At 36.0% G+C, this 18,463-nt stretch overlaps 1 protein-coding gene across 6 annotated transcripts in view; it reads right to left on the bottom strand.

Moving 5' to 3' along the window:
• LOC123531811 (natural resistance-associated macrophage protein 2-like) overlaps positions 1 to 18,463 on the bottom strand; it is a 92,105-nt gene that overhangs the window by 39,813 nt on the left and 33,829 nt on the right. For 4 of the 6 annotated variants that reach the window (XR_008366048.1, XR_008366047.1, XM_053517477.1 and 1 more), the window contains 7 exons: positions 16,683 to 16,841; positions 15,452 to 15,499; positions 12,904 to 12,942; positions 11,823 to 11,942; positions 10,719 to 10,942; positions 9,105 to 9,261; positions 7,803 to 7,853 (listed from right to left, as the gene is read on the bottom strand). Coding sequence is in view for 4 of the 6 variants with exons in the window: in XM_053517477.1 (XP_053373452.1) it covers positions 7,803 to 7,853; positions 9,105 to 9,261; positions 10,719 to 10,942; positions 11,823 to 11,942; positions 12,904 to 12,942; positions 15,452 to 15,499; positions 16,683 to 16,841 (798 nt within the window). In the remaining 2 variants the exon portion in view is untranslated. Of the gene's footprint in view, positions 1 to 3,842; positions 3,920 to 7,802; positions 7,854 to 9,104; positions 9,262 to 9,318; positions 9,697 to 10,718; positions 10,943 to 11,822; positions 11,943 to 12,903; positions 12,943 to 15,451; positions 15,500 to 16,682; positions 16,842 to 18,463 lie in introns of those variants that run through there. The other 2 variants (XM_053517479.1, XM_053517480.1) reach the window with 2 other exon arrangements.

Below are 18,463 nucleotides of genomic sequence, written 5' to 3'. Positions count from 1 at the left end.
GTTGTCATAGTTGGAAACAATGTACCAAATATAGCAGTACTGTTGTCATAGTCAGCAACAATGTACCATATATTGCAGTACTGTTGTCATAGCAACAATGTACCATATATAGCAGTACTGTTGTCATAGTCAGCAACAATGTACCATATATTGCAGTACTGTTGCCATAGTCAGCAACAATGTACCATATATTGCAGTACTGTTGTCATAGTCAGCAACAATGTACCATATATTGCAGTACTGTTGTCATAGTCAGCAACAATGTACCATATATAGCAATACTGTTGTCATAGTCAGCAACAATGTACCATATATTGCAGTACTGTTGCCATAGTTGGAAACAATGTACCATATATAGCAGTACTGTTGTCATAGTCAGCAACAATGTACCATATATAGCAGTACTGTTGCCATAGTCAGCAACAATGTACCATATATTGCAGTACTGTTGTCATAGTTGGAAACAATGTACCATATATTGCAGTACTGTTGCCATAGTCAGCAACAATGTACCATATATAGCAGTACTGTTGCCATAGTCAGCAACAATGTACCATATATAGCAGTACTGTTGTCATAGTCAGCAACAATGTACCATATATTGCAGTACTGTTGTCATAGTCAGCAACAATGTACCATATATAGCAGTACTGCTGTCACAGTCAGCAACAATATACCATAATTATATTGCAGTACTGTTGTCATAGTCAGCAACAATGTACCATATATAGCAGTACTGTTGTCACAGTCAGCAACAATGTACCATATATAGCAGTACTGCTGTCACAGTAAGCAACAATGTACCATATATAGCAGTACTGTTGCCATAGTTGGAAACAATGTACAATAGATAAGAATATCGTTGTCATGGTTTGGTAGAAGTTGGATAAGAACTTCTCAAGTCATAGAGCATACAACATTCGTGAGCGCTGTTTGCCTGCCTGCTGCCTTAGGTGTTTCCACAATACATCCCCATTTCACAGATGTATGAAAGGGCTTCATGTTGTGCTAATTTCATTGTGTATGGTTTTACAATTACTGAAAAACTGCTAAAACACCTTCAAACAGTGAACGCCTGCCTGTAAGAACCAACAGTTTTACTTCTGTAGAGTAATACAACCTACAGATGAATTTTTGGGCTTTCCCTTGCATGGTGTTTATGTAAAGGGTTGACTGTGTTAATAACAATATACAAGAGGGCCATGATGGCCCTATATCGCTCACCTGTTATCATTGCACTTGAGGACAAGAAGGTCCTCAGAAAAAATATCTAAGTCCAAAGAACAGGAACAACAAAGGAAAGAAATTTAACCAAAAAGAAAAACAAAATTCTTACAAGGTACAGATATGTCAAAATACAACTAAAAATTGGAGGTACCATCCATGTTGTACCACAGAAAAGTGGTCTCGGTTTTTCCCTACGGCCAATAATAAAAAAGTTACTAATAATAGGCTATTTATAGTAACGTAAAAGGGAAGTAATTCAAAAGAAAATTAATGTAAGTTAACAAAAGAAGGATCTGCCAAATAAATCTAATGACATAAATGAAATTTCAGATCAGTATCTTCATTAGTTACGGAGATATACCCATTTTAATTTGAAATAAAGGGAGGTAATTTGACATAAAATCAGTCCATAGTTATTTACCCTGATTGGCTCGGTCCAACTAATGACAATAATGAAATTTCAAATAAGTCCTGTAAGTACTTACTGATATAAATCCATTTTGACTACAATCAGTGGTGGTAATCAGATATAAAATAACTCTGGAAACTATGATTGGATCTGATTTGTCATGGAATCCAAGATTTATTGTTGTCGAAGATATTTTGGAAGTTTGTTTCAAATAAAACCATAAATGAAGTCTCTATATGGCTGCAAAAGCCAAAATAGCCAATTCTGGACATTTAAGGGGACATAACTCTGGAACCCATGATGGAATCTGGCCAGTTGAAGAAAGGAACCAAGATCTTGTGGTGATACAAGTTGTGTGCAAGTTTGGTTAAAATCAAATCATAAATGAAGTTGCTATTGTGCAGACAAGGTCAAAATAGCTAACTTTGGCCCTTTCAGGGGCCATAACTCTGGGACCCATTAGGGGATCTGGCCGGTTCAACAAAGGAACTGAGATCTTATGGCAACACAAGTTTTGTGCAAGTTTGATTAAATTCAAATCATAAATGAAGCTGCTATTGTGCAGACAAGGGCAAAATAGCTAATTCTGGTCCTTTCAGGGGCCATAACTCTGGAACCCATAATAAAATCTGGCCAGTTCAAGAAAGGAATCAAGATCTTATGGTGATACAAGTTGTGTGCCAGTTTGGTAAAAATCAAATCATAAATAAAGCTGCTATTGTGCATACAAGGTCAAAATAGCTGATTTTGGCCCTTTCAGGGGCCATAACTCTGGAACCCATAATGGGATCTGGCCAGTTCAAGAAAGGAACCGAGATCTTATGGTGATACAAGTTGTGTGCAAGTTTGGTTAAAATAAAATCATAAATGAAACCACTATCGTGCAGACAAGAAATTGTTGACGGACGCACGGACGGACGCACGGACACACAACGGACGACGGACGAAGGGTGATCACAAAAGCTCACCTTGTCACTATGTGACAGGTGAGCTAAAAAGACTGTTAACGAAGTCCCAGCTTTTGAAATCAAAGCATAATACATGTACTGGTATTGAGATACTGTAAATTGGGTAATATTTGCTACAATTTTATTTTTACGTAATTTTAGCAATGAAGTAACACACATATTCAAGAAACTAGTGAGAATTATTTCAAAAAGAATTAAAGCATAAATTTTTAAAATTTGGAATATGGCTGTTGCCTGTGAATTCACAATATAAAATTATCCAATTTACAATAGTCACTATTGCAACCTTCATGTAAGTTATTTTATACATTGATAGTACATCTAAGGTAAGCCAGTATACCATGATATAACAAGAGCTGTCTCCATAGAATGACACATGCCCCCGATGGCACTTTGAATGAATAGTTATGGCCGATGTTCGAGTTTAGGACCTTTGACCTACAGACCTGGGTCTTGCGCACGACACGTCGTCATACTGTGCTACACATTCATGCGTAGTTATTTTAAAATCCATGCATGAATGACAAACATATGGACCGGACATGCCCATCATTGCACTATCATGAAATATGACCTTTAACGTCTAAGCGTGATCTTGACTTTTGAGCTACGGACCTGGGTCTTGCGCGTGACACGTCGTCTTACTGTGGCACACATTCATGCCCAATAATTTTAAAATCCATGCATGAATGACAAAGATATGGACCGGACACGCCCATCAATGTACTTTCATGAAATATGACCTTTAACGTCTAAGTGTGACCTTGACCTTTGAGCTACAGACCTGGGTCTTGCGCGTGACACATCGTCTTACTGTGCCACACATTTATGCATAGTTACTTGAAAATCCATCCATGGATGACAAAGATATGGACCGGACACACCCATCAATGCACTATCATGAAAAATGACCTTTAACGTCTAAGTGTGACCTTGACCTTTGAGCTACGGACCTGGGTCTTGCTTGCAACAAGTCGTCTTAATGTGGTACACATTCATGCCAAGTTACTTGAAAATCCATCCATGGATGACAAAGATATAGACCGGACACGAAAATTGCGGACAGACGGTTCAAAACTATATGCCTCCATTCGGGGGCATAAAAATAGGACTACATGCATGCTAACACTATCAGGTATGGTTATATGATGCATCAACTATCTGAGGTAATTGTGACAAGACATGATCCGTCCTCAATCCCACTGCAAGCAATAATGTGTGTATATAAAATAAAGAACCTTTCTTTCTACCGACAGCTTTAAGTTAGTGGGAATGTTTCTCCCAGAGATGGAATAAGTGGCTTCTGCCAACAACACTGTAAAATGTTGAGAATTGATTAATTATATGAAGCATAAAACAGAGAATCTCTTAAATGTAACAAAAGACAGTACTCGTGTTACAACGGCAGCAGCATTCTATGATACTGCACTTCCTGTTTTCATTCCAAACTTCTGTGTTTACTATTCCAAAACAATGAAGGGAATCATTTCAAGAGGATGTAGCCTGAGTGAATTATTCAGTACATAATTGGTTCATACAGAATATCAGAGACAAAATTCAAGTACTTTTCAAAGACTTTTTACAATCTTTCAAGCACTATTTTTTTTTCAAAACCATGACCTAATCTGAACAACTTTTATCGTGTTCATTATGTAATGCAAAAATAAAACAACCATCACTTGTCACACCTTTAAAAATGACGAAATTGGATTGTTAGATTGATGTGATTCACTATTTTGCTGATGTTTCACGCTTTTCTTGTGACTTTTTAGCGCGTTCCCACTAATGATACATCAAAATTTTGTCACATGATGTACAAATACACTTCGTTCTGTCTGCTTTATAAGGCTTCAGCCACTGTTTATATTCGTCCTTTGTCTCCCACTTACTTGAGTAAACATGTTTATTTTTCTTATTCATTTTAATGCACTGGAAACACTCACAAATAGCAAAAAATTGCCAGTCATTATTCAGCGTGTTTTTTTTAAACGTAATGGAAACATACAAATGTTGATATAATAGAAAGAGCACTCTGTGTAAATATCGATAAAATGTGGCCGTAGACCACTATCATACCATACGGGGAAATCAATGAGGGCCCCGATCCGGCAATTTCAAGAATTTATTTTCATTTTCTTTGATTTATTTTAAGCGTAAATATAAATTCTTTTTGCAATCAGAGTTACAGAAAGAATGTTTTCAAGGAGTGAAAGGTCAAGTTCAAGCAGTTTTTTTTTCAAAATTCAAGTACTTTTCCAGTTTTTTTGTCATTTTTATAGTTTTCAAGAACTACCATCAAATTCAAGGACTTTTCAAGGCCTGTGCGAACCCTGGTACAGCACAAAATATTCTTCTAACCTACAGTATTTACATTGTGATACACAAAAACCTGTGCTGCTAAAGACCACTGTCAGATAAAGACCACTGTCTGATAAAGGCCACTGTCAGATAAAGACCACTGTCTGATAAAGACCACTGTCGGATAAAGACCACTGTCAGATATGACCACTGTCTGCTAAAGACCACTGTTAGATATGACCACTGTCTGCTAAAGAGTACTGTCCGCTAAAGACCACTGTCCACTAAAGACCACTGTCTGCTAAAGACCACTGTTGGATAAAGACCACTGTCGGATAAAGACCACTGTCAGATATGAAAGACCACTGTCTGCTAAAGACCACTGTTGGATAAAGACCACTGTCAGATATAACCAGTCTGCTAAAGACCACTGTCGGATAAAGACCACCGAAAGACCACTGTCGGATAAAGACCACTGTCAGATATGACCAGTCTGCTAAAGACCACTGTTGGATAAAGACCACTGTCAGATATGACCACAGTCTGCTAAAGACCACTGTCGGATAAAAACCACTGTCTGCTAAAGACCACTGTCGGATAAAGGCCACTGTCGGATAAAGACCACTGAATGACCACTGTCAGATATGACCACAGTCTGCTAAAGACCACTGTTGGATAAAGACCACTGTCTGCTAAAGACCACTGTCTGATAAAAACCACTGTCGGATAAAGCCCACTGTCTGATAAAGACCGCTGTCAGATAAAGACCACTGCTGACAGTAAAGGCCACTGTCAGATAAAGGCCACTGTCTGATAAAGGCCACTGTCTGATACAGGCCACTGTCTGATAAAGACCACTGTCAGATAAAGACCACTGTCTGATAAAGACCACTATTATAAATCTGTTTGTAAAGATCACTATTTTCTCTTCCTGTGTATCAAAAACAGTTTAAATCTACCTGTGTTTAGGGACATATATCAACAAAGATCACTTTTTCTGTACAGACAGGCTTGACTGTTTACTGATATGTAAACCAGACTATCCTGATTTCTTCACCAAATCTAGTTGTTTAATCTGGATGTTCAAATTCAAACTCTCCCTAGAAACTTGTTCTTGCTATCTGTTACCATCACTATCATTAATGAGATCAGACATGGGCGGGCCACTTGGTAGAACCTCCAACCTGCTGTTAGCCAATTGTACGGATTTCTAAAATTCTACTTCCAAGCAAGGTTCATAACCCACATCAATGTGGGGCCAGTGATATGAAGTCAGTGACCTTACATACTTGGCTATGGAGGCCCCCATCATTTTATTGACATAATAATGCCTTAAAATCTGGAAAAAGACTGCAGGAAGTGTCACACAGACAGTTCAAAGTTTTTAATATGATACTATAGTTTTACCATACCTGTTCGTTTCTATGTATTTACAATAATGTCTGAGCCCTAAAATTGAAAATTAGTAAGTATATTGTTGAATTTATACTTTCTGTAGGTCGGCCATATGCAAATTTTGACAGATTGTCATTTGCAACTAAATCTGATTGTTTTTTGTTGGGTTTAGGGTCAGATCAACATAACACATTTTAACTTCTCCAATTTTGATGGTGATGGAAGACCCCAGGTGCCCTTCTGGACATTATTTCATCATGGGTGGGCACCTGAGCAGAACCACCGACCTTCCGTAAACCAACCAGATGGCTTCCTCATTTAAAAAACTCTACACCTCAAGTGAGGTTTTGAACCTACATAGGTGTGGGGCAAGTCATTCCAAGTCAGCAACTTAAACCATCCCGTCACAGAGGTCCCACAAGTAAATGTGTAAGAAACAACTGTTGTAAACAAATGAGCATAATGATTAATGAAACTGACATGATTCATCCATATAAAGCATCATTGCTAGTAAATGAACAACAACATCTTTACCAACAATCCACCTGTCCATGTATTATCATAATATCCAATACAAATGGAAATTTAAAATATTTTCAAAAAGTTGTCCCACTTTAAAACAAAATGCCATTTGTAAAGAAATATGTATAAACAATTCTACAAATGGCTAAAAATGATGTTAAACCTAGTGAAATTTCAACACTGACACATAGTTGCAAATATATTAAATTGAAGATCTGTAACAGTTCTTTTGAAAAGGAAAGTTGGTCTTCAAAGGCGCTGAACTGTCTGAAGTGTAGTCCTTCATGTAATCCTTTTTTTTCACATTTTAAGACAATAGACTGCGCATTGTTTCATTGAATAATATACATGTTTTATATGCCATTCAATTCTAATGTAAAATGACTCTTTCTTTTGGATTTAAAGATGTTCGAATTTCTAATAAAAATATCACCCTAAACGTGAAACCAGTACCATATGTGTTCACGTAAAAATTATATTTTCAGGGGATAAAAACTGACCAGCTGAAAGTAGGTTGACATGTTTGACTGCACTAGCCTATTTTTAATCATAACTGTTAATAAGTTAGTTGTAACAGATTACTGTTTGATCCACCTTATCTGTGACAAGATTTTCATGAGCTGCAGTTCTATTCTATCCAGGTATAAACTATAAATTATTGTACAGGCGTCAGAGTGTAGCAGTAGTATCAGTTTGAATTTCAAAAATATTATTCATGCATAAAAACTGATTTTTTTCACTGGATCTGGGCATGTCTGTTAATGACATGATTTTGATTTTTAAAATGCTGCGTAAAGATTTAAAAAAGTTCCTATTACCACGGTGTTCTTTAAAATGATGTAAAATCTATAGGGAAATCAGGAAAATCCTTGGTAATGAGGAAGGTGGATCAAGCAGTATCTTTATGCTTTATTAGCCTAGATTTACTTTTGATTAATCATAGAAACATTGAGAAGTTGTAGACAAGCTTAAGTAATACTTACTGGTATATTTTCAAGAACTCTACAGCCCATCACAATTAAACAATACCATGCCTAAAAGAAAACAAGACTTGTCTGTTAAAGACATATGCTCCCAGGACTGCCTACTGGAATGGTAATGGATATATTATTTTCAGTGTGGATCATCTGTCCACTATGGAGTCTGAAGGATGTATTTCTAATTTCAATTTCAAGATCACTGTGATCATGACATTTTATGACATGACACGCCCTCCCCCAACCCCCTCCCCCAAACAAAACCACAAGCGAATGCAAGTTGTCAGCAGACACTGCAGCTTGTGACAAAAGATGGAAAGTTTTACCAGAGCACATTCTGAGAGAAGGAGATGTTATTTTTGAGTGTGGAATGTTTGGGTGGTGTTGGGGGTGAACAGGAAACAACACTGGGAAATACAATAATGTATAAACATTTATCAATGCCTGGTAGGATTGGTGGGGTCAGGGCAGATAATATCAAGAAATAAATGAAACTAGGAAAAATTTTCTTTTGTGTATGGGGGTAAGATAGGTAATAGGGACGGATGGATTTAAAAAAAAAAAAAAAATGAAACTAAGAATTTTTGGAGGGGATGGATGGGTAATGTGTGTATTTATGTTGGGTGACAGGATACTTAGAAACAGTATCAAGAAATATCAAGAAACAAAAGTTAAAAGAAATAGTTGACAGAGTTATGTACTCTTGCCTACAGATGGAAATCATGACGATAAACAGTGTTCAAAGTTTCAAAGCCACATGTCCAATAGTTTTGACAAAACGTTGAATTGTATGAAAACTGCATCAATTTCCATATCCAAAAAGGGCCATAATTCAGCCAAAATACTAGTAATAATGTAGAGTAATAAATACAGTTAGACACTGCTCCTCAATTCATCAATGACTTTGGCACCTGGGCTGACTCAATCAATTAATACGGTCTCCTGCAATTTTCCTTATATTTTCTATATATGAATCACTCCAAATTCTGGATAACTCACTCATTTTCCACATCTTCTTGCCACATTGAGTGATCAGTGTTAAGCTGTAACCGCTCTGCGTAAAACTTACTTTGGATATCAATTTGAATGGCAACCAAACCCTGGTTGCAAGCACTGTGATCCATCCTGCAGGGTTTAAAATAGTATTACATTATATGTAGTTTTCTCAAGGCAGCCAAATGCAAGTGAATATAAAGTAAACCCATAAAATGTAATATACAAAGATTTCTACTAATTTTTAACCTTTAGATATCGTGCTGTCAACAAGCAAGTACCCTCTCTAACCTCAAAAATATATTTAGTACTTACCAGATAGATGACAAAGAGTAAATACAGGATAATAAGCACTGACATTGCCAGGTATATTGCCCAGTGGGAAGGTAAATCCTGTATAAATACCACGACAAAGAACAGGTTTATCCCAATTACTATAATGGTAAGTAGACCAGCAGCTATCATCACTGCTCTGAAATACAAATCAAATAATTAAAATAAAAATCCTAAAATATATGTCCAAATCTACAAACTAGACTGAGCATATAACGGTAAGTAGACCAGCAGCTATCATCACTGCTCTGAAATACAAATCAAATAATTAAAAAAAAATCTTAAAAAGTATGTCCAAATCTACGAACTAGACTGAGCATATAACGGTAAGTAGACCAGCAGCTATCATCACTGCTCTGAAATACAAATCAAATAATTAAAATAAAATTTCTTAAAAAATATGTCCAAATCTACAAACTAGACTGAGCATATAACGGTAAGTAGACCAGCAGCTATCATCACTGCTCTGAAATACAAATCAAATAATTAAAAAAAAATCCTAAAAAATATGTCCAAATCTACAAACTAGACTGAGCATTTAACAGTAAGTAGACCAGCAGCTATCATCACTGCTCTGAAATACAAATCAAATAATTAAAAAAAAATCCTAAAAAATATGTCCAAATCTACAAACTAGACTGAGCATAGCTGAACATATCAAAATGTTCAACAAAACCAATGCCACAGTTTAACAAAATCTATTGTCTTAACATTATTTTATCCTGTTTTTGCATAAGAGTAATTCACAGTAACAATGAACAACTGCTCACTTATTGAGCATAAGGTCCCTGCTGTTTTCCATTACGGCTATATTTTCTGGATCACTCCAAACCCTGGTTTACAAGAGCATTTGGCTCACGTTTCATGCGATAAAGAATGTTCAGTGTTATTTCATCTATTTTTATCACAATAACAAGACTGCTATCCCCAGGTAAATCTTTCAACAACAACACTTATTTCCATATAGTGACAGGCATTAAAAATGCAAAATCTAATTCTGCAAACCATGTCCAGATATTCTGATATTTTATATATAATTATTATTAAATTCCAATCATTGTTTCTGTTGGGTTGTTTGAATCATGACCGTGCTGTAACCATGTCAAAATACATTTACAAAAAAACTTTTGCCCATAATAAATAAAATCTAGCGCTTGTTAATTTAAACTGGAATCTTCTTTCATTGTTGTCAAAAGACGTATCTCATCTTTAGCTGATGCCCTATAACACCACATGGTCAAACACCATCAAGTTATGATAGGCAAGTCACAGAAAATCATCCAGACATGCTGGACATACTTGGTTTTAAATGTGAAAACACAATGCCATGTCCTGAATTACATCAACTGATTGAGCAATGTGCAAATAAACTCAACCTTTCATAACTGGAAATTCTGGTCAATTTATTCATCTTTGAATATTTCATCATTATATCATGTAATATTCAGGTTTCAGAAAGCACAGATAAACCAGTTATAAAATACTCTTATTCCTAATGACAGATATATACATGAGAATATGTTCAAATCTTCAGTGTAGTATCAGTATATATCTGAATTAAACAAACATGAAATGACCCCTTCATCTTGAACTTACATTCCATTGACAAAAGTTCCCATCAAGTTTTTGGCACTGGTGAATGTGAGTACAGGAATTAAGGCAAACGGTAACTGTAGACTCATTATGACATTGAGTAGATCATTCATGTATGTCAGATCTTGTATACCCTTAAACACTGCCAGCAGGATTGTGGGTAATATAGCAATAGATCTTGTCAGCAACACTCTCTGCCATCTCTCCCATTTTAAATCCAAAAACCCCTGAAAAATAAAAATATCTTTTAAGCAAGACAAACCAACAAATTCTAATGATTTGACAGAAGTAAACATGTAAATCAGACAACTCTAAAATAAGCATTTCTAAGGACCTTATGTCATATGGTGCAGATGATAATGCAAAACATTTGCTTGAAGTTTGAATCAAATCCATGTGGTGATAACTGAGATAGAGTGAAAGTGCATCAAAACTTAAACCTGCAATTTTAAGTAAAAGTGGAAACAACTCATCAAATGTTGGTGCTAGAATTATGGCACTTGCATCACACAATGTGGGTGATGACGAGGAAAAGTTATTTTAAAGTTTGAAGAAATCCATCAAGTAATTACAAAGTTAAGTCCATAAAAACTTCAACCATTTTGGACACCACATAGATGCTGACACCAACAACAGGGCAAGTATGATAGCTCTCCATAAACTTGTTACCTGCCACCCTCCACACCCCCCCCCCCTCCCCCCGCTTCCACACACACACACCCGTATTCTTCCACTAATCAAGGTAGTAATCATAAACAGCTTCATACATGTCATTGTTAAATTCTGACCTGCTGTCAATTTACTTACCTCCATGACAAACTGCCCAGATATACATTGCTTCAATACCAAAACTCTCAACTTACATACCTCCATGACAAACTGCCCAGATACATATTGCTTCAATACCAAAACTCTCAACTTACATACCTCCATGACAAACTGCCCAGATACATATTGCTTCAATACCAAAACTCTCAACTTACATACCTCCATGACAAACTGCCCAGATATACATTACTTCAATACCAAAACTCACAACTTACATACCTCCATGACAAACTGCCCAGATATACATTGCTTCAATACCAAAACTCTCAACTTACATACCTCCATGACAAACTGCCCTGTATATGTCCCTGTCATTGTTGAGCTTTGACCTGCTGCAAGTATACCTACAGCCCAAATATACATTGCTGCTATTCCAAACTCACAACCAAGAAACACACCCTAAAAGTATAAAAGTAAATATCTGACTTACAAGGTGTTAAAAATGAACAAACACTGCTATTGTTGCACTGTACCAAAACAAAACCAAGCATTTCTTCTCTTTAAATGACACACAAGATTTTCCGACAAGTGGTAATCACAAGCAGATAGCACAGGTGAACAGGTGAAGGTCTAAGGTTATCGTTAACATAATAAAATATTAATACATAAATTACCGAGAAAAAACAGAATTACACACTGAGTAAATTAACTTTCAACTTTCAATACTCAAAGTTATATTATGTGCAAATTCAGGACAGGGACACATAATATTTTTGGTAAGTGAGTAGTCAAAATATTTGAAAATTCTATGATTTTAAAGTTACTGAATTTCCAAATTTTAGTTATATTTGCTGCCAAAAGTTACCATTTGTGTGTGTGTTGTGTGTGTTCCGATTTAACGTCTTTTTCAACAATTTTTCAGTCATATAAACAACAGTGTCTACTTGTAGCAGTGAGTACAATGCCCAACTTTATAGTGCTACCTCACTAGAATATCATGCCGCAGACATGTGACATGATACCCCACCCAGTCACATTATACTGACACCGGGCTGACCAGTCCTAGCACTACCCTCTTAATGCTGAGCGCCAAGCGAGGAAACTACTAGTACCATTTTTTGCGTCTTTGGTATGACGCGGCCGGGGATCAAACCCACGACCTCCCGCTCTAGTTACCATTTGTAAATGGCTGCAATGTTACTATATGCCACCCAATAGCAGCAAATATTAAGACATGGTGTCCATTGTCTGCAATGTTGCAATATATAGAAGATAGTACACAAATGTCTTTTCACAATGAATTAATTTAATGAGCCGAATAAAGTAAATTGCAAGGCTCTGTCCAGCATTTTATCACTTTTATTCAACTAATATAAAGAAAATGTTTTGCACAGAGAAAAATTTCTAATAATAATCTTACCCCTTTAAATATGTCTACTTCTACCTCGGATGAGTTTGTCTGTAAAACAATTATAAAATCCAAGTATTAGAAACAAGACAATTCACTTTGGTAGTCCATCTCTTTTTAAAATTGTAATCCTCCAGTACATATCAAGGTATATGTAAAAGTTTACAAAATTTGTTCAGAAAAAAGTTTGTGAAAGAAAAGTATGATGATACCATATTGCTAAAAATGGCCGCCATTTCATTATATTTATAGTATTCATATCACTATGTTTGTCGTCCAATTTCACAACTTTTTACCAGTTTAATGTTTCAAGAAGCTATTCTATTAAAAGTGTGTTCATATGTTGCATATTCTCCCAAGTATACAAAGGCAATTTAAATATGAAACTAGAAGATGCTTTTGTAAAAAAGCGCATGTCTCCCCCAATGCATAATGTACAGGTAAAAAGTCAATAGGGGAAAGGAGCGAAAGTCAAAGAGACACTGATGGTTGGCTGCAATAGGGATCATCTACTTGGCATGTCCAGTCATCCCACTAAGTTTCAACATTCTGGGCTTAGTGGTTCTCAAGTTATTGTTCAGGCTCCTGTGACCATGACCTTTGATCAAGTGACCCCAAAATCAATAGCTCAAGTGGTTCTCAAGTTATTGATTGGAAAGAGTTTTCTATGTTCAGCCCCCTGTGACCTTGACCTTTGATGGAGTGACCCCAAAAACAATAGGGGCCATGCATCTACTCTGTAAGTCATATCACCCTAATAAGTTGGATGGTTCTAGGTCAAATGGTTCTCAAGTTATTGACCAGAAAAGGATTTCCATTTTCTGTCTGCTGTAACCTTGACCTTTAATAGACTGACCCCAAAATCAATCGAGGTCATCTACTCTGTAATAACAGTATGTCCATCATCCTATGAAGTTTCAACATTCGTGGTCAAGTGATTCTCAAGTTACTGTCCGGGAATGATTTTACATGACCAGGCCCCTGTGACCTTGACCTTTAATAGAGTGACCCAAAAATCAATAGGGGTCATCTACTCTGCATGTTCAATCATCCTATGACGTTTCAATATTCTGGGTCAAGTGGTTCTCAAGTTATTGTTCAGGCCCCTAGGACCTTGACCTTTAACAGAGTGATCCCAAAATCGGCGCGTCAACTACTCTGCATGACCAATTATCCAATTAAGTTTCAACATTTTGGGTCAAGTGGTTCTAAAGTTACTGACCAGAAACGGTTTTCCATGTTCAGGCCCCTGTGACCTAGACCTTTAATACAGTGACCCTAAAATCAATTGGGTTCATTTAATCTGCATGTCTAATCATCCTATGAAGTTTCAACATTCTGGGTCAAGTGGTTCTCAAGTTATTGATTGGAAACGGTTTTTCATGTTCAGGCCCCTGTGACCTCGACCTTTAACAGAGTGAGCCCAAAATCGATAGTGGTCTTCTACTCTGCATGACCAATCATCCTATGAAGTTTCAACATTCTGATCCAAGTGGTTCTCAAGTTACTGACCGGAAACGGTTTTCCATGTTCAGGCCCCTGTGACATTGACCTTTAATAGAGTGAACCCAAAATCAATAGGAGCCATCTACTTTGCATGACCAATCATCCTATGAAGTTTCAACATTCTGCGTCAAGTGGTTCTCAAGTTATTGATCGCAAATGGCCTTTGATGGAGTGACCCCAAAAACAATAGGGGTCGTCTACTCCAGCAGCCCTACCACCCTATGAAGTTTGAAGGTTCTAGGTCAAATGGTTCTCCAGTTAATGATCGGAAATGAAGTGCGACGTATGGAAGGACGGACGGACGGACAGTGCAAAAGCAATATGTCTCCCCCAGTGGTGGGGGGAGACATAAATATAAGCATGTGACAATAAATGTTCCATTATTTTGTTACAGTAAAACAAGAAAGCAAACCTTTGTGATTACACATCAAAAAACATTATAAAACCAGGCATTTATTTTGTAAAAATTAGACCTATCAGTACTTGGTTGAAATTAATGCCATTATATTCTCAAACAGGAGGGCCCCCGAAGGCCCTATAATATCACTCATCTGAATCAGTTCTTACCCCAATTACAAATTCATTTACCTCATAAAGATCTGGTAAAAAATGTGATATCTTGAATATTAACAATGTTTTCCTATGATCTGATCTAGAGACCTAAACATAAGTGTTTTATCTTAGATAATCCAGTTTCAAACTTTACATAGATTTCTTAGAGATTAACAATCTGACAAAATTTTATCAAGATCAACTAATAAATGTAGCCTCTTGAGTATAAATAACATTTTTTATTATAAAACTTTGTGACCTAGTTTTTTTTTTACCTCAAATGAATATTGGGTCTATTAGATTACTAGATTACGTAGCGGTACACATTCTGACAAAGTTTTATGAAAATCAGATAGACTAATTGTTACAGTTTTTGAGAAAAGGTGGACTTAAACAAAAATTTTAACCAACGCAGACGATCAAGTGATGACAACACACCTCGTAGATTTTTTCAAAAATCAGACGAGCTAAAAAACACAAAGGAATACACTTGTATACTCACTTTAAAAACATCTGCATGGGGATTATTACTAGCTTTGCAATTTTCATACTGAAAGTAAAACAGTACTGTGTTATACATATATTCATGCTTTTATGGCAGATATAACAAGGAAATACAAAATAAATCTTCCTTTATTTGGGTGTTTCACTTTAAGAATATATTCAAAACAGCTAAAAGTAAATAAAGTAAAAAGATATTTGCAAAAATCAACATCACTGTTATTCTTTGCATCACGTCAGTTTGCCTTTGAAAAACAGCAAAAGCACGAATGCTCATTTATACAAGGATTTATGACATCAAACATTCATTTCATCATTGAGCAATTAGAAAGTAATATATTACCGATTTTTAAGTTCCATCAAAACCATTTTATAATGATCATTTACCTGTTACATGCACCACTAACAATGCAGGAAGATAGGGCTACAAACAAACAAGCAAATTCGATGAATTGGTATCCCCCACCGAAAGGGCTTGTGGTGAGGAATGGCAACAAAATATACCCTGCAAAAAGTTAAGGATGTTAATAAGAAGCAAATAATTTCATTAGTCAAAATCATTTTAACAGAAAATGAATGCTTTTTTTGGGGGGGGGGGGGGGGGGGGGGGGCAGCTGGGGTGACCGGGTGAGGGTACAAAACTACACATGTTGATTATATTGATGGAAATCTGTATTTTTTAAATAATTAAAGGGCAATAACTCTTAGGGAAATTGGATCCAAAAAAAACCTTGACGGGCCTCATCGCAGTATGCTGGTTTATGTTTATTTCAAGTTTTATGAAATTCTACCTGCTAGTTACTGAGAAATGGCTGCGGACGGACATTTTTGGGCATTTTTCATTAAATCAAGGGCAATAATTCTAAGGGAAATTGACCAATCAAAAAAAAAAAAAAAACCCTAAGGGTATCATCGCAGTATGTTGGTTCATGTTTATTTCAAGTTTCATGAAATTCTACCTGCTAGTTACTGAGAAATGGCTGCGGACGGACATTTTTGGGTATTTTTCATTAAATCAAGGGCAATAACTCTAAGGGAAATTGACCAATCAAAAAAAAAAACTTGATGGGCATCTTCGCAGTATGTTGGTTCATGTTTATTTCAAGTTTCATGAAATTCTACCTGCTAGTTACTGAAAAATGGCTGCGGACGGACGCACGGAGCCATTTCAATACCCCACTCCTGATTTCATCGGCGGGGGATAACTAAACAAAAAAAGAGTTTACACTTACTATCCCAGCAGAATTTTTTCCATAGAAACCTTCAGCAAAAACTGCCACCACAAATAGATTGATGAGAAATGATACAAATAGTGCAATGCTTGCTTCAATGAAAAAATAGAAGTTTGCCTCTCTCACTTCTGCCTTCTTGGACCGGTCTACATCTCGGGACTGCAAGGATAAATATACAATAAGTTAAACATCAAAAGAATAACTGTATTATTTAATCTGCAACATTAAAATGTTTACTACTTTTGTGAATGAGAAGTATTTTGCAAAATTAAAAAAAACATTAAGTTTATGTCAACACTTCCGTGAAATACCACAAATGATGCATCGAATAGTTATTCACACTTTAATTAAACTCAACTTCTACATAAATGAAACTTGGTATATTTTGTTTTTTTTTTTTTTTTTCATTTTATGGCATTAAACATATTACAATGCTTATAGCACAATACATTTTAAACATAAGCAGATGAAAACATATCCAAAAGAGATAGAAAAGAACATTCGTAGATTCATATTTCTACTTATAACAGTGAACCACTGATTTTTTATATATATATTTCTTACTCTATACTTTTTTAAAACAAGAGGACCATGATGATCCTGAATCGCTCACCTCTTCCCACATGACCCAGTTTTGAGTATGACGTCGTTTTTTCTATTATTTGACATAGTGACCTAGTTTTTGAGCTCATGTGACCCAGTTTTGAACTTGACCTCGATATTATCAAGATAAAAATTCTCTCCAATTTTCATGAAGATCCATTGAAAAATATGGTCTCTAGAGAGGTCACAAGGTTTTTCTATTATTTGACCTATTGACCTAGTTTTCAAAGGTACGTGACCCTGTTTTGAACTTTACTTAGATATCATCAAGGTGAACATTCTCACTAATTTTCATGAAGATCTCATGAAAAATATGGCCTCTAGAGAGGTCACAAGGTTTTTCTGTTTTTATACCTACTGGCCTAGTTTTTGACTACACGTGACCCAGTTTCGAAACTGACCTAGATATCATCAAGATGAACATTCAGATCAATTTTAATGATGATCCATTGAAAAATATGGCCTCTAGAGAGGTCAAAAAATTTTAATAATTTTAGACCTACTGACCTAGTTTTTGACCGCAGTTGACCCAGTTTCAAACTTGACCTAGATATCATCAAGATGAACATTCTGACCAATTTTTATACAGATCCCATGAAAAATATGGCCTCTAGAGAGGTCACAAGGTTTTTTTATCATTTGACCTACTGACCTAGTTTTTTAAGGCATGTGACCCAGTTTCAAACTTGACCTAGATATCATCAAGGTGAACATTCTGACCAATTTTTATGGAAATCCATTCACAAGTATTGCCTCTAGAGAGGTCACAATGTTTTTCAATTTTTAGACCTACTGACCTAGTTTTTGACCGCACATGACCCTGTTTCGAAAGTGACCTAGATATCATCAAGAAGAACATTCAGACCAATTTTCATACAGATCCCATGAAAAATATGGCCTTTAGAGAGGTCACAATGTTTTTCTATTATTTGACCTTATGACCTAGTTTTTGATGGCATGTGACCCATTTTCGAACTTGACCTAGATATCATCAAGATCAACATTCAGACCAACTTTCATACAGATCCCATGAAAAATATGGCCTCTAGAGAGGTCACAAGGTTTTTCTATTATTTGACCTACTGACCTAGTTTTTGAAGGCATGTGACCCACTTTCGAATTTGACCTAGATATCATCAAGGTGAACATTCTGACCAATTTTCATGAAGATCTCATGA

The sequence above is a fragment of the Mercenaria mercenaria genome, chromosome 11 (genome assembly GCF_021730395.1).
Source record: "Mercenaria mercenaria strain notata chromosome 11, MADL_Memer_1, whole genome shotgun sequence".
Lineage (NCBI taxonomy): Eukaryota > Metazoa > Mollusca > Bivalvia > Venerida > Veneridae > Mercenaria > Mercenaria mercenaria.
The sequence above is the reverse complement of the archived record's forward strand: the minus strand, read 5'-3'. Positions and strand labels throughout refer to the sequence as shown.